This window comes from Lolium rigidum, chromosome 7 (genome assembly GCF_022539505.1).
Source record: "Lolium rigidum isolate FL_2022 chromosome 7, APGP_CSIRO_Lrig_0.1, whole genome shotgun sequence".
Taxonomy (NCBI): Eukaryota; Viridiplantae; Streptophyta; class Magnoliopsida; order Poales; family Poaceae; genus Lolium; species Lolium rigidum.
The window spans coordinates 142,283,026-142,309,560 of NC_061514.1; the positions used below are offsets into that span (position 1 = coordinate 142,283,026).

Here is a 26,535-nt window from a genome sequence, read left to right on the forward strand (position 1 = left end):
ATAAACGACAAGCTGTCGAAAGATGAAGTGACGATGCGCGTTGGAAACGGATCAAAGGTCAATGTGATCGCGATCGGCACACTTCCTCTACATCTACCTTCGGGATTAGTTTTAAGCCTAAATAATTGTTATTATGTACCTGCGTTGAGCATGAACATTATATCTGGATCTTGTTTAATGCAAGACGGTTATTCATTCAAGTCCGAGAATAATGGTTGTTCTATTTTTATGAATAATATCTTTTATGGTCGAGCACCGAAAAGAATGGCTTATTTCTATTAGATCTCGATAGTAGTGATACGCATATACATAACATTGATGCTAAGCGAATTAAATTGAATGATAATTCTACTTATATGTGGCATCGTCGTCTTGGTCATATTGGAGTGAAACGCATGAAGAAACTCCATACTGATGGATTACTTGAATCACTTGACTTTGAGTCACTTGATAGATGCGAAGCATGTCCGATGGGAAAAATGACTAAGACTCCATTTTACGGTATGATGGAGCGAGCTAATGAATTATTGGAAATCATACATACCGATGTGTGCGGACCAATGAGCGTAGCATCACGCGGTGGTTATCGTTATGTTCTAACCTTCACGGATGATCCGAGTAGATATGGGTATATCTATTTCATGAAACATAAATCCGAAACTTTCGAGAAGTTTAAGGAATTTCAAAGTGAAGTAGAAAATCAACGTAACAAGAAGATCAAATTTCTACGATCTGATCGTGGAGGTGAATATCCGAGTTATGAGTTTGGCATGCATTTAAAGAAATGCGGAATACTTTCACAATTGACACCGCCGGGAACACCTCAACGAAACGGTGTGTCCGAACGTCGTAATCGAACTCTCTTAGATATGGTTCGTTCTATGATGTCTCTTACTGATTTGCCGTTATCATTTTGGAGTTATGCATTAGAGACAGCTGCATTCACTTTAAATAGAGCACCATCAAAATCCGTAGAAACGACACCGTATGAATTATGGTTTAATAAGAAACCTAAGTCTGTCGTTCCTTAAAGTTTGGGGTTGCGAAGCCTATGTAAAAAAGTTACAACCGGACAAGCTAGAACCCAAAGCGGAGAAATGCGTCTTCATAGGATACCCTAAGGAAACTATAGGGTACACTTTCTATCACGGATCCGAAGGCAAAATCTTTGTTGCTAAGAACGGAACCTTTCTTGAGAAAGAATTTCTCACTAAAGAAGTGATCTGGAAGAAAAGTTGAACTCGATGAGATTAATGAATCTATACTCGTTGATCGGAGTAGCGCGATGCCGGAAGTTGTACCGTACCGTCTACACCGGCAACGAGAGGAAGCTAATGATAATGATCATGAAACTTCGAACGAGGAAACTATCGAACCTCGCGGATCGACAAGGGAACGTGCCACTCTGATTGGTATGATCCTTGTCTAAATGTCATGATTGTGGATAACAATGATGAGGACCCTGCGACGTATGAAGAAGCGATGATGAGCCCGAGATTCCAACAAATGGCAAGAAGCCATGAAATCCGAAATGGGATCCATGTATGATAACAAAGTATGGACTTTGGTAGACTTACACGATAGCCGAAAGGTCTGTCGAGAATAAATGGATCTTCAAGAGAAAAACAGATGCTGATGGTAATATTACTTGTCTATAAAGCTCGACTTGTCGCAAAGGTTTCCGACAAATTCAAGGAGTTGACTACGATGAGACTTTCTCACCCGTAGCGAAGCTAAAATCTGTGAGGATTTTGTTAGCAATAGCTGCATTTTTCGATTATGAGATTTGGCGGATGGATGTCAAAACGGCGTTCCTTAATGGAGACATTGAGGAAGAGTTGTATATGGTACAACCCAAAGGTTTTGTCGATCCTAAAAATGCTGACAAAGTATGCAAACTTCAGCGTTCAATCTATGGACTGAAGCAAGCATCAAGAAGTTGGAACCGACGCTTTGATAAGGTGATCAAAGACTTCGGGTTTATACGGTGTCATGGAGAGGCTCTGTATTTACAAGAAAGTGAGTGGGAGCTCGTAGCATTCACGATATTATATGTAGATGACATATTATTGATTGGGAATGATATAGAACTATTAAGCGATGTAAAAGGTTATTTGAATAACGAGTTTTCAATGAAAGACCTTGGTGAAGCATCATATATATTAGGCATCAAGATTTATAGAGATAGATCAAGACGCCTAATAGGGCTATCACGAGTACATACCTGGACAAGATTCTAAAGAAGTTTAGAATGGACGAAAGTAAGAAAGGGTTTTTACCTATGTTACCGAGGCAAGGTCTTGAGTAAGACTCAAGGACCGGCTACGGCAGAAGAAAGAGAAAGGATGAATCGGATCCCCTATGCTTCGGCGAGTAGGCTCTATTATGTATGCCATGCTATGTACAAGACCGGATATAGCGCATGCTTGTTAGTTTGACTAGCGGATATCAAAGTGATCCGGGAATGGAACACTTTGGACGGCGGTCAAGAATATCCTGAAGTACTTGAAAAGAACTAAGGATATGTTTCTTTGTTATGGAGGTGACCAAGAGCTCGTTGTAACAAGTTACACCGATGCAAGTTGGAACACTGATCCTGATGACTCTAAGTCACAATCTGGGTACGTGTTTATATTGAATGGTGCTTTGCGATAGAGCTGGGCAAGCTCGAAGCGGTGCACGGTGGCGAAGTCTTCAACGGAATCGGAGTACATAGCGGCTTCGGAGGCTTCATCGGAAGCGGTATGGATGAAGAGGTTCATTGTAGAGCTCGGTGTGGTTCCTAGTGCATTGGACCCACTAGTCATATCTCGTGACAACATGGGTGCCATCGCCAATGCACAAGAACCAAGGTCACACAAGAGGTCGAAGCATATCAAGCTGCGTTACCACTCGATTCGCGAGTACATCGAAGATGGAGAAGTAAAGATTTGCAAAGTACACAGTGATCTGAATGTAGCAGATCCGTTGACTAAAGCTCTCCCTAGGGCAAAGCATGACCAACACCAGAATGCCATGGGTGTTAGGTTCCTTACAATGTAATCTAGATTATTGACTCTAGTGCAAGTGGGAGGCTGTTGGAGATATGCCCAAGAGGCAATAATAAAAGTGGTTATTATATATCTTTATGTTTATGATAAATGTTTATATACCATGCTATAATTGTATTAACAGAAACATTGATACATGTGTGATATGTAAACAACAAAGAGTCCCTAGTATGCCTCTTAAACTAGCTTGTTGATTAATGGATGATTAATTTCATAATCATGAACATTGGATGTTATTAATAACAAGGTTATATCATTGTATGAATGATGTAATGGATACACCCATATTAAGCGTAGCATAAGATCTCGTCATTAAGTTATTTGCTATAAGCTTTCGATACATAGTTACCTAGTCCTTATGACCATGAGATCATGTAAATCACTTATACCGGAAAGGTACTTTGATTACACCAAACGCCACTGCGTAAATGGGTGGTTATAAAGGTGGGATTAAGTATCCGGAAAGTATGAGTTGAGGCATATGGATCAACGGTGGGATTTGTCCATCCCGATGACGGATAGATATACTACGGGCCCTCTCGGTGGAATGTCGTCTAATGTCTTGCAAGCATATGAATAAGTTCATAAGAGACCACATACCACGGTACGAGTAAAGAGTACTTGTCGGGAGACGAGGTTGAACAAGGTATAGAGTGATACCGAAGATCAAACCTCGGACAAGTAAAATATCGCGAGACAAAGGGAATTGGTATTGTATGTGAATGGTTCATTCGATCACTAAAGTCATCGTTGAATATGTGGGAGCCATTATGGATCTCCAGGATCCCGCTATTGGTTATTGGTCGGAGTGAGTACTCAACCATGTCCGCATAGTTCACGAGCCGTAGGGTGACACACTTAAAGTTGGATGTTGAAATGGTAGTATTTGAATATGGAATGGAGTTCGAATATTTGTTCGGAGTCCCGGATGAGATCTCGGACATCACGAGGAGTTCCGGAATGGTCGGAGAATAAGATTCATATATAGGATGTCATTTTTTGTGAATAAAATGTCGCGGAAGGTTCTATGGAAGGTTCTAGAAGGTTCTAGAAAAGTCCGGAAGAAACCACCAAGGAAGGTGGAGTCCACATGGGACTCCACCTCCATGGCCGGCCAACCCTAGTGGGGGAGGAGTCCCAAGTGGACTCCCCCTTAGGGGGCCGGCCACCCCCATATGGGAGGTGGAACTCCCACCTTGGTGGGAGTCCTAGCTAGGCTAGGTTTCCCCTCTCTATGGAAGGTTTTTGGTTCGGGTCTTATTCGAAGACTTGGAGACCAACTCTTGGGGATCCACCTATATAATGAGGGGCATAGGGGAGGGGGCCGGCCACACCAAAGCCACAAGTTGGCCGCACCCCCTTGAGGCCGGCCACCCCCTCCCAAACCCTAGCCGCCCCCTCTCTCCTCCATAGCTCCCGCGTGCTTTAGCGAAGCTCCGCCGGAGTTCTCCACCGCCACCGACACCACGCCGTCGTGCTGTCGGATTCAAGAGGAGCTACTACTTCCGCTGCCCGCTGGAACGGGAGGTGGACGTCGTCTTCATCAACAACCGAACGTGTGACCGAGTACGGAGGTGCTGCCCGTTCGTGGCGCCGGAACCGATCGTGATCAAGATCTTCTACGCGCTTTTGCAAGCGGCAAGTGAACGTCTACCGCAGCAACAAGAGCCTCATCTTGTAGGCTTTGGAATCTCTTCAAGGGTGAGACTCGATACCCCCTCGTTGCTACCGTCTTCTAGATTGCATCTTGGCTTGGATTGCGTGTTCGCGGTAGGAAATTTTTTGTTTTCTATGCAACGTTATCCTACACTAGGGTTTGCCCTAGGGCCAGCGGCCAAAGGGGGCTACCCCCTCCCTCAAGAAGCCCCCTTGACCCCCTATATAAATAGGAGACCCTCTTGTCTCTTAATACACAACAACTTCAGCCCTTCGGCTGGCTCTCTTTTCTCTTGCACCCCCATGGAGTCTCTCCCACCATGGAGGTTCTCTCGTATAGAGGTTCTCCACATATGCTTGCATCTAAGAGAGTACATTGGTAGGATTTCGTTCGTGACGATGAAGTCCTGATGCAATGGAGAGCATGGAAGCCTGCAACGCTTCATAGGGTTATGCATTCGACCCTAAAGGAATAAGAAGGCAGAGATTTGTTTGTGTACGTCTTCATATATTCATCAAGTTGGTGAAGCTCTGCCCGCCAAGTATTTCGCAACACTCTCGGTGAGGCGGAGCCCTGCTCAAGTTGATCAGACGGGCTTCGAAGCCTTGTTTGAGTTCTTCATCAACTTCTCATCGAGTCTTCCGCGGTCCTCTTGGTGAGTATATATAAGTTGATCCTCCTCACGGTTTATGTTACTGCATAGATAGATCTTGGGTGATCGTGTTAGGTAACCGTTTTGTTTTACATACATAACCCCCCCTTCGTTCTTTCTAGCTAGGTGCTTGTACTAACTGCTCTTGTTGCTATGAGTTTATACTTTTGAACATGTGTGAGTTTTGGTTGAATCCTTTGTCGGTTTACTTCGTGTGTTAAATATTGGTTTATGTTGAATGATGTGTTGGCATATAAAATGCGCTAGGTCTTAGGTCGACATCTCAAATGCGCTAGGTCTCAGGCCGACATCGACGAGATAAGATTTCTACCAAGACTCAAGTGATTAAACAATGATTTCTAGTGTGTCTACATTCCTTTCGGAACTACCGAACTTGAGCGAAGTTGTTCCATCGTGCATCTGTAAGCCTCAAAGGTCTGGCCATTGGTCTTGATTCCCAACTGTCCCGATTTTGTTCCTAATGTTACCGAGAAGGGCATCTTGAAGCCCAACATCTCTTTCAGTTGGCCACGTATATTAGGGACCCGACCCTTCAAGCTCAGATGGACTTATGTATTTTGATTCTCTAATCATGCACATCATGTGAGAACCTCCTCTTCTTCTTTACTCACATCTTACGAGAGGGAATCTTTGAGAGAGATGGAGGGAGGGGGGAGGGTGAGACCGAGCTTTACTTGAGCATCATGCACAAAACATTTTCAAGCCTACAGTTCTTGATGTGTTAATCTTGGAATGGAAGAGCGAATTCCACTTTTTACCCCGTAGTTTTGCATTTGTGACACTACTTACCCCGCCGAGTGAAAATTTGTGTAGATTACCCATTTTAAAGGCTTTCTACCCTTATTTTTTTGGTTTGTGTTCATTGGGAAAGGTGTTAGGTGACGAATCGGGGTCCAAAAATATAAAAACGTTAGTGATGAAGGGAACATATGGATTAAACAAGTTTGGGCAGAATCGTCCATGAGGCCCTTCTATATTTACATATTTTATCGCTCCACATCAACGTATAATACCTATTCTATCTAACAATAACAAGTAAACTGATAAATTGGGTCTAAACCATGTCTAAAGTTTCCTAAATGAGATATTTTGCTAAAAGTTCCACTAAATTGGGTAATATGTGTCATAAATGCACAACTACAATGTAAAAAGTGGAATTTACCCATCTTGGAAATTTGATGTCTCCTAGAAGGCTACACATTTGAGTGAGAGCTTCTATCTCGTGGAACCGCCTCAAAAAAGTTCGTATATGTTAGAGAATCAAGTCAAGATCTACCATGAGGTGATTGTATGAGTCCTCCATGAACTTTGTTTAGGGCATGGGAGAGGACAAGATGTGAAATCTAAGCGAAAATAGGGCTAAAGGCCTAAACTTCTTAAACAAAGTCGTAGAGTGACACTTAAGACTTGAACTTTTGTATTAAATCAATTGTTTTGTCTAGCCTTTTACTTATGAGCATGCCTACCTTTGTTTTTCTCCTTTGTGCTAGGTCTTACTAGTTTAGCAGTAACTTTACTCTTAATCACTTTAACCTTGCACGCGCAATAACAAATTTGGTCACTATGATAATCTTTTATTCATCCTATTTAGTATATAGATCTCGGTCTTTCACATTGTCGAGATTATGATTATTTGGTATACAAAGGCAATTGAAATGTGCATTATGTTATCCAGTTGCAAAGTTCAACCCCCTCCATTCCTAATTGGATGACGTCTAAGTTGTTGCATGCCGATTTCGTACCAATTGTCGCGTCATTCCCATATCTCTAACTTTTTAGTTTGGACAAAATATAAATGGGGTACACATTGTCACGGCTAAAAGTAACGTGTGATTGCATTTTATAGATAGAAAAAAGAGAGTTAAAACTCACTCCCATTTCAATGGCATATATTATTGTTTGTATTTTTTTGCACGATCGGATAAAACACGCAGTGTCAATCTTAGCTACGAACATGAGCGGAAGGAAAAATCTAGCTATCCTCATTCAATATCTTTTTTCCGAGAGTACGCCTAACATGAACTTCTGTTACATGGCACAGTTCTCCAAAATATATCAATCTTACTCAAGACGGATACATTCTGTGCTGGAATTTGGGGCATTTGGCCTTTGGTCCATGGCCCATTATCAAATTATGAAACTCACATGGCCCATTTCAATAATCAGTGGCAGCACTAGTGGGAGCTAAAGTTTAGTCTCACATTGCTAGTTGGGAGAGAATTGGAGTGGTATATAAGGTGGGCTGTTCTAGTCCTAGTAAGTGAGTGAGAAGAGAGAGAGCCCTCACGCACTCCTCCTCCTCCGTCGCCCGCCTCGCCTCGTCACGACGCGCCGCGGGCTGTGGGAATCTCGCCGCGGGTTGCCTTCCGGTTTTTCTGGATCGTGGCTGTGTCAAGTCGGACGTGGGCTGCGCCCCACGACCTTCCCGAACCGCACTATATAAGCGCGGACGCCAACCCTAGTCTGTATCAGACGCATACGCTACTACCTATTTCCAGTTCATTGGGCCGCCGCCTTCGTCTTCCTCATTCCGTCCGTCGGCGTGCACCGACTGCCGGGACAGTAGGCCTCCGGAACCCTGCCTCTCGTGTACCTGTACGGGTGAGGGGCAATCAGGTTTTTGGGGAGCGCTCACATCACGACGTCGTCATCGGACGACGAGTTCCTCCACACCGACAACTTCTTCCCGGACCTCAGCGACTTCTTCGGCAACCTCAACATGGACGACAACGACGCTGCTGCAAAGTATGTGATCTTGTCGTCTCTCTTTCAGGTTTCGTTAGAGTTTCTTCTTCTAGTTTGTGTGGTAGATGCGATCAGTTTATCTTGTTTAGATGTGATCTGTTCATCCACCTTACTAGTCTGCATGATTAGTTTATTTGTTATTTTCGTAATCATGATTTATCATTTACTTGTACGGATTATTATTTCATATGGATATTTGCTTATATATTCAACATTCTGAACCAGAGTGCACGGTAGAGCAGCCTCATGTTGTCCTTGCAAACCGCAGTTACTAATCTGGTATAGGGCATGGTGTTGATGTGTTTGACACTTTGGGTATTTGCTGCGAACAGGAATTGCCAATAGTACCACTTCAAATTACCCCCGCAAACCGAACATCGTCCCAAAAGAAGGATGAAGAAAGAGCATTGTTTTTTTCAGGACAAAAAAAGAAAAGAAGAAAGAGCATTGTTCATCCTAAATTCCACCGTCTTCTCTACAAAAAAGGTGAAGATAGAAAGCGACTGCGGAGTAAGCGACTGGGTGGTCAGTGACAAAACACGCAAAATCCAATCCACTAAAATCCCTCTACCCCAGGTCTCTTTTACTTGTCCCCGCACTCTACTGAATTCAGTAGTACTGATGCCGACGCCACGCTTCGGTGTTCGGGTCCCTTTCAGACAACGACGCTGGCACGGCGTGTAGTCTCCTGGGACCGCGGGACGCCTCGGCCGCTCGCTCTCAGGTATCAGCATCAGCCTAGTTTGACTGACGAGTGACAACCTCATCGTGGCGCAAGACGACGAAGTTTTACTTAGCTAGACCACCGATTTTTCTTACCAACGGACCACCGATTCCTGGTACCGACGGTTCACCGGGAGGATGTACTCTGAGCAAAAGAAATTCTAGAAATGCTCGTTTGGGTTACAGAATAAAGATCATGGGACGCAAATAAGCATGTTCCGCAAAGTTGTCAGAGAAGGCATACATATATGAAGAACGCGCTTGCATCTTAAAACCCCTATAAAGAATTGTTTGGGCTTGAACTAATTTGGACTTCACCTTTGAATAAGCGATCAGGCCTGAGTTTTGTCATGTTCATGAGAAGTCCCAAGTTACCGAATCTTCGCATCTATCCTTTCGTCAAGTAAGATATACAAAAGCGGTAATCCGTGGTAGTTTTCGTGATTTTGTAGCAGCAGGAAATTCTAAACTTGAACATGTTTATGATACAACGTCAGTGGAGACGCATGCAATGAAGCAAGGACTGATCCTTGGATAATTCATTGGATGCAACCGATCATACTTAAGTCGGACGGCCTTGAAGTAATTAAGAGACAACACTCTCGGCATTGCGGTAGCGGTTATTTTATTTTCGAGAGTACGCCCATGACGTATCATATTTTCTTAAAGAAGACATAATTTTAAGTAAAAGAAGACTACAACTCAATGCGAACAACGAGTGTAGTACGAACTCCACACCATGCTAGTCCGAAGACAACCACCACCGATAACACGAGTACAAAACGGAAAAGCTTGTCCTAAACTGTGCACCAACGTCGCGTCTTGACCAACGCCGGTCACCTCCGAAGATCGACAATTGCCACTGACTTTCCTTGTCGACGCAAAATCCACCTTTGATACCGTAAAGGAGGTGACAGGTGGATGGAGGGACTTGGCTAGGTCAGAGAAAGGCAAATTGTACGCACGGACAACAACGTACATTGTGCCGTTGAGCAACAATCAATGACAACGATGATCACCGGAGGAGCAGAACATAAGACCTCCAAGCGTGTCTCCAAACACAATGCTCTCAACAAAGTAAGGACGTCGAGGACGCCGCCATCGCGCCGATCCACCTCTAAATCTAGAACTTCGCTCGGAGACAACTACCAATACCAAGAGAGAGCGACTAGATGCCGACACACCTCGGCGATTCCTCCAAGGAGGGGCACGACACCCGTGGGCACCGTGGGCGCCTGCTCGACAAAAGCCGGGTAGGACTTTCATCCGTATTGTCGGTCATCTTTGCGCCTCTAAGGACCGGGGCAGCACTGCCCATGTAGCCTCGCACCGCTGCCACCACAACTCCTTCCCGTCGTAGTCGAAAAGTTGTGGCCTCCGACACCCTACATGGCTAGGGACTAGGTCCATATTCCACCTCCATCCCAGCAAGATCCACGCCCTCCATACACCTCCGGCATGAGCCAGGAATGCCCGCCACGGTGGTCGCCAACTCTGGCGACATCCATACAGCTGCAACAACCCCACTCATCTGGCCAAGATCGACCCCTTGTAGACCCAGATTTGGCCCGCGCCATCTCCTCCTTCCTCCACGCCAACACCACCAGGAGGACCGCGCGCCCTCAACGCGAAGGCAGCTGGCCTATGCTCGCCATGGGCTCCTCTGTGGCATCTCCCTTCTAAATTGCCGACCTCCTCCAGGGCCTCCGCCATGCGTCAGGGAATACAACCGTATAGTAGCATCTCGGCGCCATCTGCTCCCCCACCTGCGCCGCCCATAAGGCACCCCGCCTCTCCGCGAAGAGGGCTCGTCAAGGCGCACTACCGTCTCCCACTAGTGGCAGCTGCAACCGGGAGAAGAGATCAACTGGTCCTCTTTTTCTAGGGTTTGGGGCCATCTGGAGTGGCTTGCGCGAGCCGCCCTAGAGGGAGTAGTCTAAGGCTGGTCATAGTGCTAGTATCATAGCTAGTATCATGCATATTGGTCCCACAAAAAAAGATGATGTGGCAGCTAATTAAGGAGGAGAGAGGAGATTAGAGTAACATATGTGGATACTGTATCATAGCACATATCACAAGAAAATTTAATGCCAAACAAATCTTGTACACAAATTTGCATTGAAATTCTAAAAAACAATAAATATAGCATGACTATGATACTACTCTATGATACTCTCCACTATAGAGATAGTATCATACACAAATATCATATGCATGATACTACTACATGATACTTACCACTATGACTAACCTAAAGCCTGCCACTTGCATTGGAACTTGCGACAACAGTTATTGACGGTAGTTACTAAATTTCTGAGAGTTATATTTGAACGTTCTTAACGTGAAGCGAATAGTGTAGCTCACGAGTTAGCTAGGGGATCAATGGATCATGTTTGGCTCAGTAATCCCCTGGAATTTTTTATTCCACTTTCGCTGCACGATGTAATCTCCAGTTCGAATAAATAAAATGAGTTTAAGGTATAAGGAAAAAGATAGACGCCAGTTTACAATCCCGGCTAGCGGTACAAGCAAGGCCGAGGTTGGATGACCGCGAAATCGTGTTATTCTGTCCCTGCAAGCGTCATGCTACTGCCAGGTGTGGGCGTACACAAGGTAGGGGACAAGCGTTGCATTTTACAGTAAGAGATAGATAATTGTCAGTATTAAGAATTTTTGAAAGAAATTGCATCCAAAGGAAAGTGCCGTAAGTTGATTTGAAATGCATGTTCCCCGAAAAAACTGCGGTTTTTTCTTCGCACCTACTCAGGATGCGCGTGCCTATCTCGTCGTCCACAGGCATCAGGCATAAGCACAATAATCGGCTAGCAGGGCGTCTCCCTGTTATTAACAGCTTCAGACAGTTTGTTGGGAGTGTTTTGCCCGGTATCAGTATATATGTTTGTGTAATCAGAGGATATCATTTGGTCTGCGGATAGCGCCATAATCGAGCTTGCTGAGTATCCGAGGCAATGACAAACGCGGAATTTCAATCACTGTAGGCAGTTCAAGATAATGATCACGTTTAGTTGGAGGCGAGTGCTGCAGATTCTAGATTATCAGGGACATGGGATATTCAGTCAAGCTGCAATGTTAATGCCCCTGTCCCCTGCTCAACTTGCTGCACTCTGTATGTGACTAATAGTTTATTTTCTCATAATCTAAGAACATTATGGTAGTACTGTAGTATTTTTGTTCTTCGGCAAACTATTAGTCGGAAATTCCTTCAGCTCGATCATGTCCTGATCCGACTCGGAATGCAGTGATGCATCAGTTGCTGCTGTCTCGCATGTCCTGATCCTGCCACCGGACCAACCAACAAGGCTCCAGATTTCAGATGTACTCTGCTCTTAGTTTTTCTAGATTAGAATAAATTTGCTAGGAAACTAACATGGGTGCATGATTGAATCAGATTCCAGTCGAGAAATCCTTGGCATCTTCTCTGCGTAGGTTGTTGAATATAAGCAATTATAAAGTTTCACAAACGAATTAATATCTTAATTGTCTGTCTCTTTACAACAAAGACAGTTTGGCCGAGTGGTCTAAGGCGCCAGATTTAGGCTCTGGTCCGAAAGGGCGTGGGTTCAAACCCCACAGCTGTCATTTTTGTTTTTATATTTTATTTTCATTTATTTTTAATTTTCATATTCCGTACTTTTGTGTGGGCATCCTCGTATTTCTATGTGGGCCTTTTCTTTTCGCCCAACGCGAGAAAGGCGAAGCAATTTTACTTACAGATAGTATTGGCATATTTTGTACCATGTTAAGCTTTATAATTATCCTATGTCAAGCTGCTCTTGTTCATCGCGTTTAGAGCATCAAAGTAGTACGTATTCTTTTATCTAGCCAGCACAGCACGCACGTATGAATTGTTACCACGAGTCAGGTATTCACGAGAAAAAAAAGAGAAAAAGAGCAAGTTGGTTTGAGCTCAGCCCAAGATAACGTTGTGCAAAGCCTTTTAGCAAACGGAAACCAGAAATTATGCGCTGTTTCATTCATAGCCCAGCTGAATATGCGGCCCGTTAACCAGGCGACCCAGGTAAACAAAACCCACACGGCCCACTGAGCGGTGCGGGAGGCTTTATCAGTGCCCACTCGTCCACTCTCCCGCATCCCGTCTCCCTTCCGCCCACTCCAAACCCTAGCCTCCTCCCCCTCTTCCCTCTCACCGCCGCCGCCGTCGCGAGCAAGCAGTCGCAGCCATGGTAACGCAGCATCCCTCGCTCCTTTCCCGGCCGCTCGCGGTCGACCTAGTTCCTGTGCTTACCCATCTGCTCATCGTCCGGTGCCGTCTCTGTTCCTGCAGTCCGGAAGGAAGAAGACCCGGGAGCCCAAGGAGGAGAACGTCACGCTCGGCCCCGCCGTCCGCGAGGGAGAGCACGTCTTCGGCGTTGCGCACATCTTCGCATCCTTCAACGACACCTTCATCGTAAGATCCTAGACAACACGCCAACCTTCTTCTCTGCATTTTTTGTGCTCTACGAGGGTGTGTGGTGCTCTGTGCTTAAACTCTTGCCGTTATTGGATTCTTTGTCGCAGCATGTCACGGATCTGTCCGGGAGAGAGACGCTCGTCCGCATCACCGGTAATTGAATCCCTCCGTTCTTGTAGTAAAGCTTTACCAGCAAGTCAAGTTGGATGTTGTATACTTGTATTGATGTGATAGCTCGTTTGTTACAAACATCGCTTCATATACTGTACATCTGTTCATTTGTATTGTTCTTACATTAGTACTCGTATTAGTACTAGTATATAGTCGAGCTTGTTAGTGGTTCTCTGGATGTTTTCGATAGCTTTTTAAGCACGGCCCTTAAGATCCCCTCCCTGTTATTCAGTGGGAGCGTGTCGAGTCATAGCCATGCAAGATTGAAAACGAGGTTCCAGAGAGTTTCTCTCTGGAGCTTCTTCCCTTCCTGTTTTACCTATAGCTGTTCCATCATTTCATTGAGTTTCTTGCGGTGTATGGCCAGTAGGTAGCAGCTGCTTTATGCACTGCTCGTGCTGTGTTATGCACCCTCGCAACTCTTTTGATATAATTAGATGGAGCAGCCTAAACTCTGGAAGTGAACATGCTTTATATGATACTGGATTTAAAGAACAAATTGTATTTTGTCACTGCTGGGAGGTGTACCTAAGAACTGCATTTTTAACACAACTGTTTGTTTCATCCAAGCATCTTTTTGAATGTAATTCATTCAACATCATCCCTTTTTGTACGGTGGTAAGTCTATGATGGTCACATTTCCATCGGTGGAACTGATCTGTGCAGAAACTCAGCAGTGTGGTCCTTAATCCTAGAACTATTTGATTCTAGTTTTAGTTGCAGGATTTCTTGAAGTTAATTTTTGGTTTGTTAGTTTTCATTGGTAATAGATGTTAAATATGAGTTAAGTGTTGAGCTATGATTGCGCATGTAACAGGCACTCGGAACTTTTGGTTGAACTCTATTTGGGTATCCATGTCTAGTTTTAGTTCTTATTAATTTCTGTCAAGCACCGCCCTTAAGATCGCCTCCCTTCTTTTCTGTGGGAGCGTGTCGAGTCATTGCTGTGCAAGAATCACTAGAGGCACCAGAGAGTTCTTCTCTGGAACTTTTCTTCCAATTTTATTTCCAGGTGTCTCCATCTTTCCACTGAGTTTCTTGTAGTGTATTGCTTATTTGAGTTCTGCACCCTTGCAACTTTTTTGGAAAATCAAATGGAGGTGTCTTAATATTGGAAGTGGACATGCTGTCTTATTTTGTACACATAATTTTGCTGGTAGCATTTCTGATATCTATTTGAACATACAATTGTATTGTGATTAGTTCCGATGGTTTTGATCTGTTACCAGCATTTCTGATATCTATTTCTACACATTATTTTGCTGGTAGCATTTCTGATGTCTGTTTGAACATCTTTACATCTTATCTACATATTTTTGTATTTACATGTAAATATGGCTTCTAACAATAGCCATTTTGTACACTCCACATGAACACCTTTCATCCGTTTACGTTTCCATTACAAATGGACTCCACTAAGATTTAGATGGCTTCATCTAGATCCTTGTAGTTGAAGATGCTGCAGTTTATTTTCTCTACATTTTTTTGTCTCAACATCTATGAGATTCATTTTTATTTTATAAATATGTGGCTGTACTGAAGAAACCGTATTTTACAGGTGGCATGAAGGTCAAAGCTGACCGTGATGAATCATCCCCTTATGCAGCCATGCTTGCATCTCAGGATGTTGCAGTAAGATGCAAGGTAACGTCACAAACAAGCTACTTCTGAAATGTTCTGCGTGGTCAATTTGCTGTGTATTCAAAAGTTGATAAATCGGCTGGTACTTAACTGTGATTTTTCTATGTTTTAGGAGCTTGGGATCACTGCTCTGCACATTAAGCTCCGTGCTACTGGTGGAAACAAGACAAAGACACCAGGTCCAGGTGCTCAATCTGCACTTAGAGCTCTTGCACGTTCTGGCATGAAGATTGGACGCATTGGTAAGCCTTTGACCACCTTCTGTGCCGTGCCATTTCATTTCTTCATTTCCTTCTGGGTGTGGTTTGCATCTTGTATTTTTGGACTGCTTTGACTGAATGGTAAACAATTTATCTTCCATGCACAGTATTTGTATGGTTCATTTAGATAATTTTATCCAAGCTTTTTGTCTGGCAGTTGTACAATGTTAGAATTTTCCAAGTATAGCTTGTGATTGTAGTCCTCCTCATCTTGTTACAGATTTTTGGCACACTAGGCAGGTTTCCTTTGGAATAATGTTTATGCTGTCCCATTTCCTGTTTCTATGCTTAAGTTGACCATGTTTATTTGGTTTTGAATGTGATGTTACAATTAATTGCAACTGGTACTTTCATTTCTATGTACGGTTTTGTTGCAAGAGTAATCCTTACGGTTCTTATTTCTGTTGTGCAGAGGATGTTACTCCAGTCCCAACTGACAGCACTCGCCGAAAGGGTGGTAGAAGAGGAAGGAGGCTGTAATTCTATGCCTTTTCAAGGATGTTACAACACCAAGCTATCTATCTCGTGTCTTGAAACTTGTTATGTACTCTGTTTATGATGTCAAATCAGATTTTGTGGATCTATAGCTTTTGAGCAATATCCTGCTGTGGATGTTTAGAAAATGGTTCTTTCTCCTCTTCGAATCCAGTTATTACTATTTATAATTATTACCTCTTTGAGCAGTGTTCAGTGATACCCTGCTCCAAGGTCTACGCAAGAAATATTTGCAATGCTGAAACTTCTTGTTTCTATACTAGCTGCTGAAGATTAAATTTGCCTCAATATGTTGTTGGTGTTTCTTGTGATACTCTATATCTTTGGTGTTTCATGTGGTGAGAATGAATTGCTGTTACAATCTACTTGTTACATTGGCGCTTAGAGTAGGGCAGGTTGTTAGGGGCTCGAAGAGGTTAGCCACTTCATTTGGCCATCTGGGTAAACTATTTTACGACGAGGAAGTAGATTTTCCTCAGCTATAGCGAGTTTCTTCCCTCACCAGGCCGAAGCGGGGGCAGCCCAGAATGTCCTTGCTGCCCAGGCTGCAGGCATTTGGAGATCAGCCCACAACAACCATCTCGGACAGCAGTCCTCAGAAGATAATTCATATATCCACAAGGCTCATTTTCAAGCTAGTCTTGCTCTCGGGATTCAGGATACTGCCTTCAGTTTTAGATGTTTGGTTAGGCCTCGTGCTGCTTGTTCTCCGAGAGATGTTTGGCTAGTCCAATCTGCTTTCTGTAAATTTTTGTTAAGTCTTATAATATCCCAGCTTTTACAAAAAAAAAACTGCCACTAATTTAGTGGACTTCCGTTCAGATTTCGATCAGAACTTGGAGGTTTGCTTTGCTCCTCATTGACATGGCTGCTCGGCCCGTGCTAGGTCTCTCTTTGGATAAAGGCCATCCATCCACTGGACCACCCCGACAGAGCGCAGTAGGGACGCAGAGACACATAAACATAATCCCTACAGTCCAAATTAAAGTTCAAATTAATTTGAGTTTGATCAAGCTTATAGAAAAAACATCGACTTGTAGTTTCATATCAATCGTTATAAAATATACTTTCTGTAGTAGCATATATTTTTACAAGCTCGGTCAAACCTTTTCTTTTTGAAAGGGAGGCAAAAGATTTGCCTCATTTCATTAATTAAATAGAGGAGTCTTGATAAGACAAAAAAAAGAGCATACATGAGGACTACTCTCCCGATATTACATAGCTCCAGCATTTAACCCCGGGGTACACCCAAAGCTTCACCTCGGTCTTAATGTTGTTGAGAAGGACCAAAGATGGAGCAGACTTGCTGCGGAAAACTCTTGCATTTCGCTCGTTCCAAATTTTCCAACTTACAAGCATGGTTAGAGATGCTAAGGCTTTCCAGTTTGGGACTTTTTTGCTCGACATTCTCTCATCATGTTTGAAGAGCAATATCATCCGTACACTCGGCTGTTGATATGGAGGTGATGCCAAGCCAATCCTTGACCATCTCCCAAAGCCTTTTTGGTAAGACGGCATGTTGAGAAGAGATGCGCCGCCGTCTCTTGGGTTTGTTTGCAAATAGGGCAAATTCCACAGTTTGATTAGAGTAGTTTGATTTAGAAAAGAGTTCGAACTTCAATTAATTTTGAATGAAGGGAATAGGGAAAGAAGAAATCCAGATGTGCTTAAAAAATAACCTAATCAGGAAGACAAAACTGCCCCTTCCATCTTGTACGTTGCTTCCACTCTTATTTGGTGGTTGATATGACGTTGTTAGACGGAGGCGCTCGGAATCCATTTGTATAATGTAATTTAATTCCATCCTTGTTCCGGTGTGTTTGTCGTGATAGAAAAATAATATTGACATCTAAATCATTGATTTTGTTTCATCACATTTATAATAAAATATATTTTTGCACTATATATAATTGACGTTAGAGATATTAGCATATATTTTTACAAGCTCGGTCAAACTTGGAGCAGTTTGATGTAGAAAAAAAACGTTAACTTCAATTTATTTTGAATGAAGGGAGTATGGAAAGAAGAACTCCACATGTGCTTAAAAAGAACCTAGGTGTCTAGAGAAAGTTCAAAATTCCAATCTGGAGGTGTCAAGTGTGATTTGGCTAGTACATAGTTCTCATGTTATTTTTTTTGTTCTTTTGTGCTCACAAACTTCTTCCGCGATACTAAAGGATGAATTAAAGTTTCCTTAGTATGCTTTGTAGGAGGTGTCGCATATAAATAACAGGTTCGGCAACCCTAAGTTCTCACCTAATGTGGTACGTGACTCAAACAACTATTTAAATAAAACCTTTGAGCTTAGTCCATCTTATACAGCTTTGATCTTGTGTGTTTTTTTCACTCAAATTGTAGAAGAACGATGCATAAAGAAGGAGTAGAAAAAACCGCTCCAGGAGTCTTTTTGATACAATTTTTTTCTTTCTAAATGGGGGATATAACCCTGGCCTCTCTACATCAATTAATTCACACAGCCAGATTATTAGTTCTATGAATGATCTTTGTTATCTATGTGCTTTTCATTTCATTAGAACCTGTATTCGGGATAGTTTATTATTTCAATCGGATCGTTCAAGAAAACTCCCAAGCCCAACCGTACCAAAGGCATCGCAAAGCGCAGCAACCGGGAGGCGAATAATGACAGTATCCTTCCTTGAGAGCGTCAATGGCGTCACTTCTCCCGTGTTAGGATTCAGCAACGTCGATGGCCGAGGCACAGGAATCTGGACATGGACGGCACCTCGCTCCATCGTCCGTCATTCGTCACCTAGCTAGCCAGCCGCTAAATCTAGCTGCTGGTCTTGCCGGTTCGATTTCCACCGATGGCCAGTGGCGCTACTGTAGCATATCTTCCTCTCCGAAGCAGGCAAATGGAAAAAGTGCAATCTCCATTTCTCTCCACCAAGAATCTCTCACCAAACCCCATATACTACCTCGGCAGCCTATCATTTCCTCCACTATACATCGCCGTCCGCGAGGCCACATACATTAGCAACTGGTAGCCCGACAGAGTAACAGTTGGCGTCACCTTTGAGCTGGAATTCCACGCTACCTCCATTGCCTGCAACCTGCTCGTCGATCTCTGCGACCTTACGAAAGGCGGATCTTGGTTGATCGCGAGAGCCACCGCCCACGGATCGAGCCAAGTACACATCGGAGCGCCTGTCGGTGTCAGTGGTTGCATCATAAGCAGTGACTCATGGATGCGATGCACGTCTTCATCACTTGCCTGGTTTGGTCTTTGGTGTGGCCGTCCTCTCCGCCGGCCTGCGACCCTCCACTGCTCCGGGCCGGACCTTTCCTGGCAATGCTTGCATGTGACCAAATGGAACTACACCTCCATTCTTGTCCATCCACATGCGGGTTAGCCATTGCACGTTACACCCGGGACGGTGCGGCATGCTCTTGCCACTACAAAAGGATGAGGCCGTGTAGCCAATCCAACACCGCATGCATGGATTCAGCTCGAGAGTGGAAGTGAACATGAGTAGATCACATCACGGGGTAGCTAGATCCGTCGACGGATCTGGTGATTTCTGCGTGGGTCGACCGATGTGTTGCCGCTCTTACCAAATGAAAGTACACCTCACCACCGCATACTCTTCCTCCGTTCCATCCTTGTCCATCTACATGCGCCGCATGCATTGGGTGAGGCCGTGAAGCTGCCGTACGTGTGTAGCCAACTGAACATGATTCAGCTGGAGAGTGGAAGTGACGGGACCGGCCTAGAACACCACCGTTAAATGTTTTCGAGGCGTCTTGCATGAACATGACTATATCACATCAAGGGGTAGCTAGATCCGTAGACGGATCTCGTGATCTCTGTGTGGATCGATCGATGTGTTGTCGCTCTGTTGGTTCTGTACGTAGTGGCCCTCGGATTGGATAAAGTGGCACGATCGGATGCTATCTCTCGACTCATCTAAAATGGACACAGGTCGATCGAGACGACGAGAACATGGGTCATTTCCTTCAGTTACCTCAAGTTGTTGAACAATGGAGAGATCAAGTTCAGTGGTGGCCAGCTACATAGCACAGTTTGGACGAAGAGTTCCAAGCATCTTGATGCCTGCTTCCACTTCTTGTCTCGTCCAGCCATGTGTAAAGATGAGATACTATGGGTTCTTTTGCCTTACCATACACCTCCTGCAAACACAATTACAGCTCTTTGATTCAAAGAATTTCATAAGATTTTCGGAGGATATGGATCCAAAGTATTTTTTCCCCTACGAAGGTCATTAGATTCGTAGGTTTCCATTTATTAGGATTTTTCATAAGAATTCCTTTTACTTGCCACGTCCTTCAGTTTTGAAGTATGATTGCTTAGCTTCAATAAGATAAAATTTGGAGTCAACAAAAACTCTTACTTTTTTTTTTGCGGGTAACAAAAACTCTTACTTTGACATATGCTCTTAGATCTGTTGAACAAGATTGTGAATCAATACAATCAATATGCTCTTTGTGATCCTGTCTTGATAAGAAAATAACTAAATCTAATTATCTAAACAATGAGCTCTTTTACGGTGATTGACACGGAACTTTGGTTCCGTCTAATCAAATCGTGGTTCCGTCTAATCTAATTTTTTATGACCGTTGATTAAATCAGTAATAATTTTCTTGTAACTTCTATGATGCTACGATAATTGTGAACGGACATTTTAGACTTCAACTCATTAAATCGTATGAAACCAAAAGCTGATAGAAACTAAATCTCACGAGCCAAATCAAACAGAGTTCATCCCACGAGCGACTGCCGCCGCCGCCCCGCAGCCGTCGCCGCCCCGCAGCCGCCGCCGCCGCCGCCCCGCAGCCGTCGCCGCCCCGCAGCCGCCGCCGCCGCCGCCCCGCAGCCTCCGCCGCCACCCCTCGCCCCGACGCGTGGACTGACGGCCCCGGCCTCTCCGTCGCATCCGCGACGCGCCACCGCGAGCCGCCGCCCCTCCCCGCGTCGCGGGACTCACATCCCCGGCCTCTCCGTCGACACCCCCTCTCCTCTGCCGCGAGCCGCCACCCCCTGCTCCCGTCGCGGGGCCCCGTCTTGTCCGCCGCAGCCGAGAGCCGCCGCCGCCGCCCCTTCCTCCATCGCGGGGATCGCCTAGCGGGAATCGGCCGGAGCGTCGCTGGAATCGTCGGGAGCATCCAACTATCAATCGCTTGACGTCGGTAAGCTCTGATTCATAAAAAATAATACTACATTAGTACCAGCACATTGCTTGTTCTTCACTGTGGAACCACAGTATTAAGTACAACACTAAGATTTGCAGACAAAGTATCATCATATTTATTTTTCTTTTCGTTGCATGGAGATTCAGTTAGAAAGTAAACAATATGAAATTGCGCACAGATGATGAGCAATATGGATCTCATGGTTTAAGAATCTGATACAGCCTTAGGACTTCAGTATTGAATGTTTCTTTTCAAACAGTTGGTCTATTTTATACAAGTATAATGGGTTAGCAAACCTAACTTGGAGATTAATATGCACAGCTAAGAACAACAACACTGCTGAATTAGTGAAACCATCACCAAGCTTCTGCTCTTTGAGCTGATCTGTGATGATTGTCAAAGGGAAATGAGAACAGAAAAACAGTACAGAGTCAACTAGAGATTGTACAACTTCTTTATTGCTATGGCAAACCGTAAAAAAATCAGATCTAAGGTACTAGCAAACCGAAACACTAACTTTTGTTTCCACAATCTGTACAACAATTATTCTGTACACCAGTCAATGCTATAACAGCTCCAGCTGGTCACCATCGTCGTCCTCCCCTGCAAGCTTCTCAATCAACAGCTCCATGGTCTTGATATACTTAGGCATGTAATGTTCCCCTACCATGGATTTCCCCAGCCGAATCTTGCTGTAGAGATGTCGTGATGTCTAATGATACTCTGTGAGTTCATGTCAAGGCTCAAATAAAACATTTTAGTACCCGTGAGGTTTAATTTTTCACATCTCTGACTTATCTTTACACATAGCAAGGTTTCTCTCTATCCAATACTGCTTGTTAGCTTAATCACGAAGGATGCGGACAATATTCAGTGAACAAACTATAGAAAAATAATTTGTTTATTTTATAATCACATTGCAAAGGGCATGCTATTACATGTTCACCACTAGATACAATATTGCTGGTAGGGCTAGTTATATATTTATGGCAAGTGTATGGCCTCGGATGCTTTGTTTGACTGGTACCATTATAGCTATGAACTTTGGCTAGTTCATCACTTATAAATTTGTTTTGTGTTTGCTTGAACATATTTACCAGCTTGTTCATTGTAAAAATTTCAAAGGGTTCATTTGTGCCCACCTCGCTGTTTCTTGCTTTCTTGCAATGGGGAGGGAGGACCCACTTCGTTCTCGCCCTTCTCCAGCAAATCCCTGAGGTGAGATGCTTGACAACTGCAAGAACCGACGGCTGTTGCAAAATTGCAGTGCTATTTTGTGGCCAAAGAGAAACCTATGAATAATTTCAGCGCTCTTATATTTCAGTTCTGTGGAGTTTGGCTGATAGGTTTAGTCTGCTGTGCCCAATTGCAGGTTCAGGGCAGTCCGTGTGTGTTCATAACGTTTATGTCTTGCTGCTCCTATCTATTATCGTCTAAATACTGCTAGATCATACTTTGTGAAACATTTATAACGTTTATGTCTTGCTGCTCCTATCTGGTTGTGTTTTGGGGTATTTTTGTGCTGTACAATGAAAAACCATAGGTAGAAATAATGATTGATTTAATTCTTTTGTAAGTTTTCGTCCAAGTGTTAAAAGATTCCTGTTTCTCTTTAAAAGTTTTACTTGACAAGTTGACATGCTGGCTACTCCTGGACCCGTGAGAGAATGCATGTTCTTTGATGTAATTCTCCCAGAATTCAGTCTTGAGGCAAGAGGGGATGATCCACTCAGTTGGTTTCACTTTATTGAAGACGTCCTGAACTTTGATCTGCTGCTGTATCCTAAATTTGCATGTTGGTGATGTTACTGAATTTTGCTATGTTCTAACAAACACAGATCTGAACGGCGTGAAAGTGTGGAGCCTGGATGTTCTGCTTGGCATTCAGAATTTACTGATGCAGGCGCCAGCAAGAGTCCTCCAGGCAGCAAGTCCACTGACAGGTACAATGCGTGTAGTAGTCGATCAAGAAGCAGCGAGGAGGATGTTTCATAGCACAGATCGAGGAAGATAAGTCGCAGTAGTCGTGATTCGTGATTGAGGCAGCTGAATATCTGGGCATCTGGCCACGGGCAACTCTGGGTTTTGGACGATAGAATGCCGCACAGATGGCACTACCTCATGTAGTAGTCATTTGCCAGCCTTGTTTTGTACTGCTTTTTCCCCTTTCCTCTTTGCTGATGAGACGTTCTTTACTGGAGAGAGCTCTCTTGCGATGCAGAAGGCTTATAATTTTTTTTTTCTAATCTAGAGTTATTGATACTATATGGGAACGATGCTACGGTGATGTCAATGAGGGGTGTTAGCCGGACTGCACCTATGTCTAGAAGGATAGCCTTTAGCGGATCAGATGGAGCATAAACCTTCTCCTGTCTCATTAACATGCTACGGCCCTGCGGGGGGACTAGTTTATATTTGCGAATCTGGGATTGTTTCTCCTCTTTCTGACGTAGCTGGTGATCATGGACCTGTTGCTGAAACCAGGATCTAGGATGGTTGTTCAGCATATCAATTAGCAGATATTACTTGCACTCTTAACACATAAGTATGAATCAAGGAGGAGTTGTTTTCTTCAATCGCATTTTTGGCTATGCCAGTACTACCTTTTACTTTTGCAAATGCTTATACTCTTATAAATGCATCAATAGGTGGTGGCACTTCCGATGAAATATTGTTAGACTACTCATAGTGCAAGTAACTTCAGTAGTGAAATAAATTGACTATTTCATGCAAAATAAATTAACTATTCGAGTCTTTTCTTCACATAAGAGCATCTGTAACCCAAAGGCAAAAAACCTTTAGAGGAGCAAATTTGCTCTTCTAATGGCCAAAGTGGCACCTAACCGAAAGCCAAAAAGACTTTCGGACATTACAAAAATAATTCATTTATAATCTAGAACCAAAATATCATAATTTAAAAAACACAAAATCATCAACGACAACCGGTATTCGTTCATGGTAAGCACACTATAATTCGACCCAAAAGGAGCTTCATCATTTTAAATGAAAAGCACACATAATATTCGTTCATGGCGATGATCTATCTTCGTCCTTTCCACTCTGACCAACATCGAGGCAGGCACCAAAATGGGCTTCATCATTCGACCCATCATCACCATCCTGGCGAAAAGCATAGTAAAGTATTAAAGTTAATATAAAAATAATGCATGCAAAAAATGATACAACACGAGATTGGCAATATACCGCATGGCACGTGAACTTCTAAATTACTAACACAACTATTTGTAAACCAGGTGTTGTCCATTCAGTCGTGCATTAACGAAGCCGTGAACACTGGCTGGGTAACAACGTCTAAGCAGATCAATATTGCCCAGTGGAAAACCATATGCTATACTAACATACCACAACAGAAGGATGGGTATGTGCGGAAATTCAATTCGGCTCCCGGGTGCGTATGCTCCCTCTACCAACAAAACATATTTTGAAGTGTGGAAAATTTTTGACAAAAAATTCTACATGTTCATCTCCATAATATATGTGTATATGTCAAGTTTCACGAAAAAATAATTTTTTTTGTGGCCTGTGTAAAAAAGAGAAAACTTATCCTGTGAAAAGCATTGTTTTCAGCACTGAATTTTGTCTTTTTTACACACGTCACATGATAAGTTCATTTTTTATGAAACGACTTTGTGAGCGCGTAGCACGTGAAGATGTACGTGCAAATTTTTTGTTTCAATTTTTTTGAAATTTAAAATATGTGTAAGATGCATTTCAAAATATAGGGAGCATATGCTCCCATGTTCCAAAACACCACTCCCGGGTATGTGATGCTTGCTAAGTTATTACTCACCTGCACAAGATTACCGAAATTTTACTTTACATTGCAGCTACTCCTGTGGGGCTTACACGTTGAAATACATTGTCATGGGACGGAAATGAAATGACGGATTATTTCACGCAGGTTGACTATATCACTATTCACAAACGCCAAATGAACAAGTTCCAACATCATTAGAAGGCATTTTTATCACAGCTATACATTACCTTAGATCAAACACATGCACCTGCCGTCTTACATACTGTAAAAATGTGTAGTTGAACGGCCTCCTCTCATCAGATGGCTCAACAGAAAAGTCCTCACCAGTGGCCTGGACCTAGAAACAGAATTACAAAAGTTCAGTAACAGAAGCATCAGAGAATATTAGTCCAAAATTGAAAATTTCAAGAACAGGGAAAAGAACTATCGGAGGAGGACAACCTTACAAGATTATGCTTCTTAAGTGCATTCAGATTTTTGTCATTGTTGTTTTGCCACAGTTCACACCACCCATGTAGCTAACGATATCAGAACAATCATACCTTCTGTATCCTGATAAGCACAGGGCATCAGAAGAAACGCTGAAGATAAATCAAATATTGGAGATACATCAAATACTGATAAGCACAGGGCATCAGAAGTAGGCTATACTAAGGTCACCAGGCATTTGGCAATGATCGATGCCTTACCGGGCATGTGAAGTTGCGCCGAATCGGCCGCCGCCCACTCCTTCCTCCCCTAGCTCCGTCGGCCGACAGCCACCCGCCGCCGCCACCGCTTCTCTTCTCGCCGGTCACGTTACACGCCGCAGCCGCCGCTCCTCCCCTCTCCGGCCTCTACAAACGTCGCTGCCGCTGCTCCTCCCCTCCCCAGCCGCGGCGACAAGCGCTTCCCACCGTCCCATCCCCTTCGTCGCCTTCACCTCCCTCCATCGCGGGGATCTCTGGGACAGGCCGGTCCCTTCGCCTTCCCCTCCCCTCCGTCGGATGGCCACCATCTCCTCCCCTGCCTCGCGGGGATCGCCGGGGCAGGCCGGTCCGTCCCCTTCCCCTCCCGTCCCCTTCCCCTCCCCTCCATTAGATGGCCGGGAGAGACCCGCCGCCGCCGTCCCCTCCGTCACGGGGATCGCCGGGACTCCGTCGCCGTCCCCTCACCGTCACCTGCGTCGCGGGGATCGCCGGGGCAGGCTGGTCCGTCCCCTTCCCCTCCCCTCCATTAGATGGCCGGGAGAGACCCGCCGCCGCCGTCCCCTCGCCATCCCTTCCGTCGCGGGGACCGCCGGGACTCCGTTGCCGTCCCCTCACCTTCACCTGCGTCGCAGCTGTGGAGAGAGTGAGAGAGACTGAGCGGCTGTGAGAGAGACGAGCGGATCGTACTGATATGAGGTGGTTTTTTTGGTCGGCAGATTTAAGATATGTGTAAATATGATGAATTATTCGTTGCTTTAAGATTTGTGTACACTAATCAGATGCTTCGGCCATTCAAATGGACGTTTGTTTTTTATAATGTTGGTAAATTATATTTGAGGTTTCGGTCCTACAAATTTTGGTTCCGGTCCCGCGGTTCCGGTTCCGTCAATTTGGTTCCGTCTAATTATCACCGTTAGATCGGGGCAGATGAACGGTTATTAAAAATGCCAATCACCCTAAAACTTGTACTAAACAATATTTTATTGAAAGGTTTTGATTTAAGTAACCAAAAACCTAGTTTCTGAGCAAATGACATTCTTTTAAAAAATCTA

General features: G+C 44.1%; 1 protein-coding gene, 1 long non-coding RNA gene and 1 other non-coding gene across 3 annotated transcripts; all 3 read left to right on the top strand.

The window, feature by feature from the left end:
• Window positions 1-12,368: 12,368 nt before the first annotated feature.
• Window positions 12,369-12,448, top strand: TRNAL-UAG. Its single transcript has one exon. It is a non-coding gene; the product is annotated as a tRNA-Leu (tRNA).
• A 517-nt stretch (window positions 12,449-12,965) lies between these two features.
• On the top strand, window positions 12,966-16,046 carry LOC124676672 (40S ribosomal protein S14). Its single transcript, XM_047212718.1, has 6 exons — window positions 12,966-13,053; window positions 13,155-13,277; window positions 13,388-13,433; window positions 15,010-15,095; window positions 15,205-15,334; window positions 15,765-16,046. Exons 1-6 carry the CDS (start codon window positions 13,051-13,053, stop codon window positions 15,830-15,832), a joined length of 456 nt encoding a protein of 151 aa, XP_047068674.1. The 5' UTR covers window positions 12,966-13,050; the 3' UTR covers window positions 15,833-16,046.
• Window positions 16,047-22,142: 6,096 nt separating this feature from the next.
• LOC124678931 lies at window positions 22,143-23,197 on the top strand. Its single transcript, XR_006994694.1, has 2 exons — window positions 22,143-22,234; window positions 22,855-23,197. It is a non-coding gene; the product is annotated as an uncharacterized LOC124678931 (long non-coding RNA).
• Window positions 23,198-26,535: the final 3,338 nt, after the last annotated feature.

What these genes read in the sequence shown, in the direction of transcription:
- LOC124676672 (XM_047212718.1), top strand. An exon ending in CCTTCAACGACACCTTCATC is followed by an intron (nt 13,278 to 13,387) that starts GTAAGATCCTAG and finishes TCTTTGTCGCAG; the next exon opens with CATGTCACGGATCTGTCCGG. An exon ending in ATGTTGCAGTAAGATGCAAG is followed by an intron (nt 15,096 to 15,204) that starts GTAACGTCACAA and finishes TCTATGTTTTAG; the next exon opens with GAGCTTGGGATCACTGCTCT.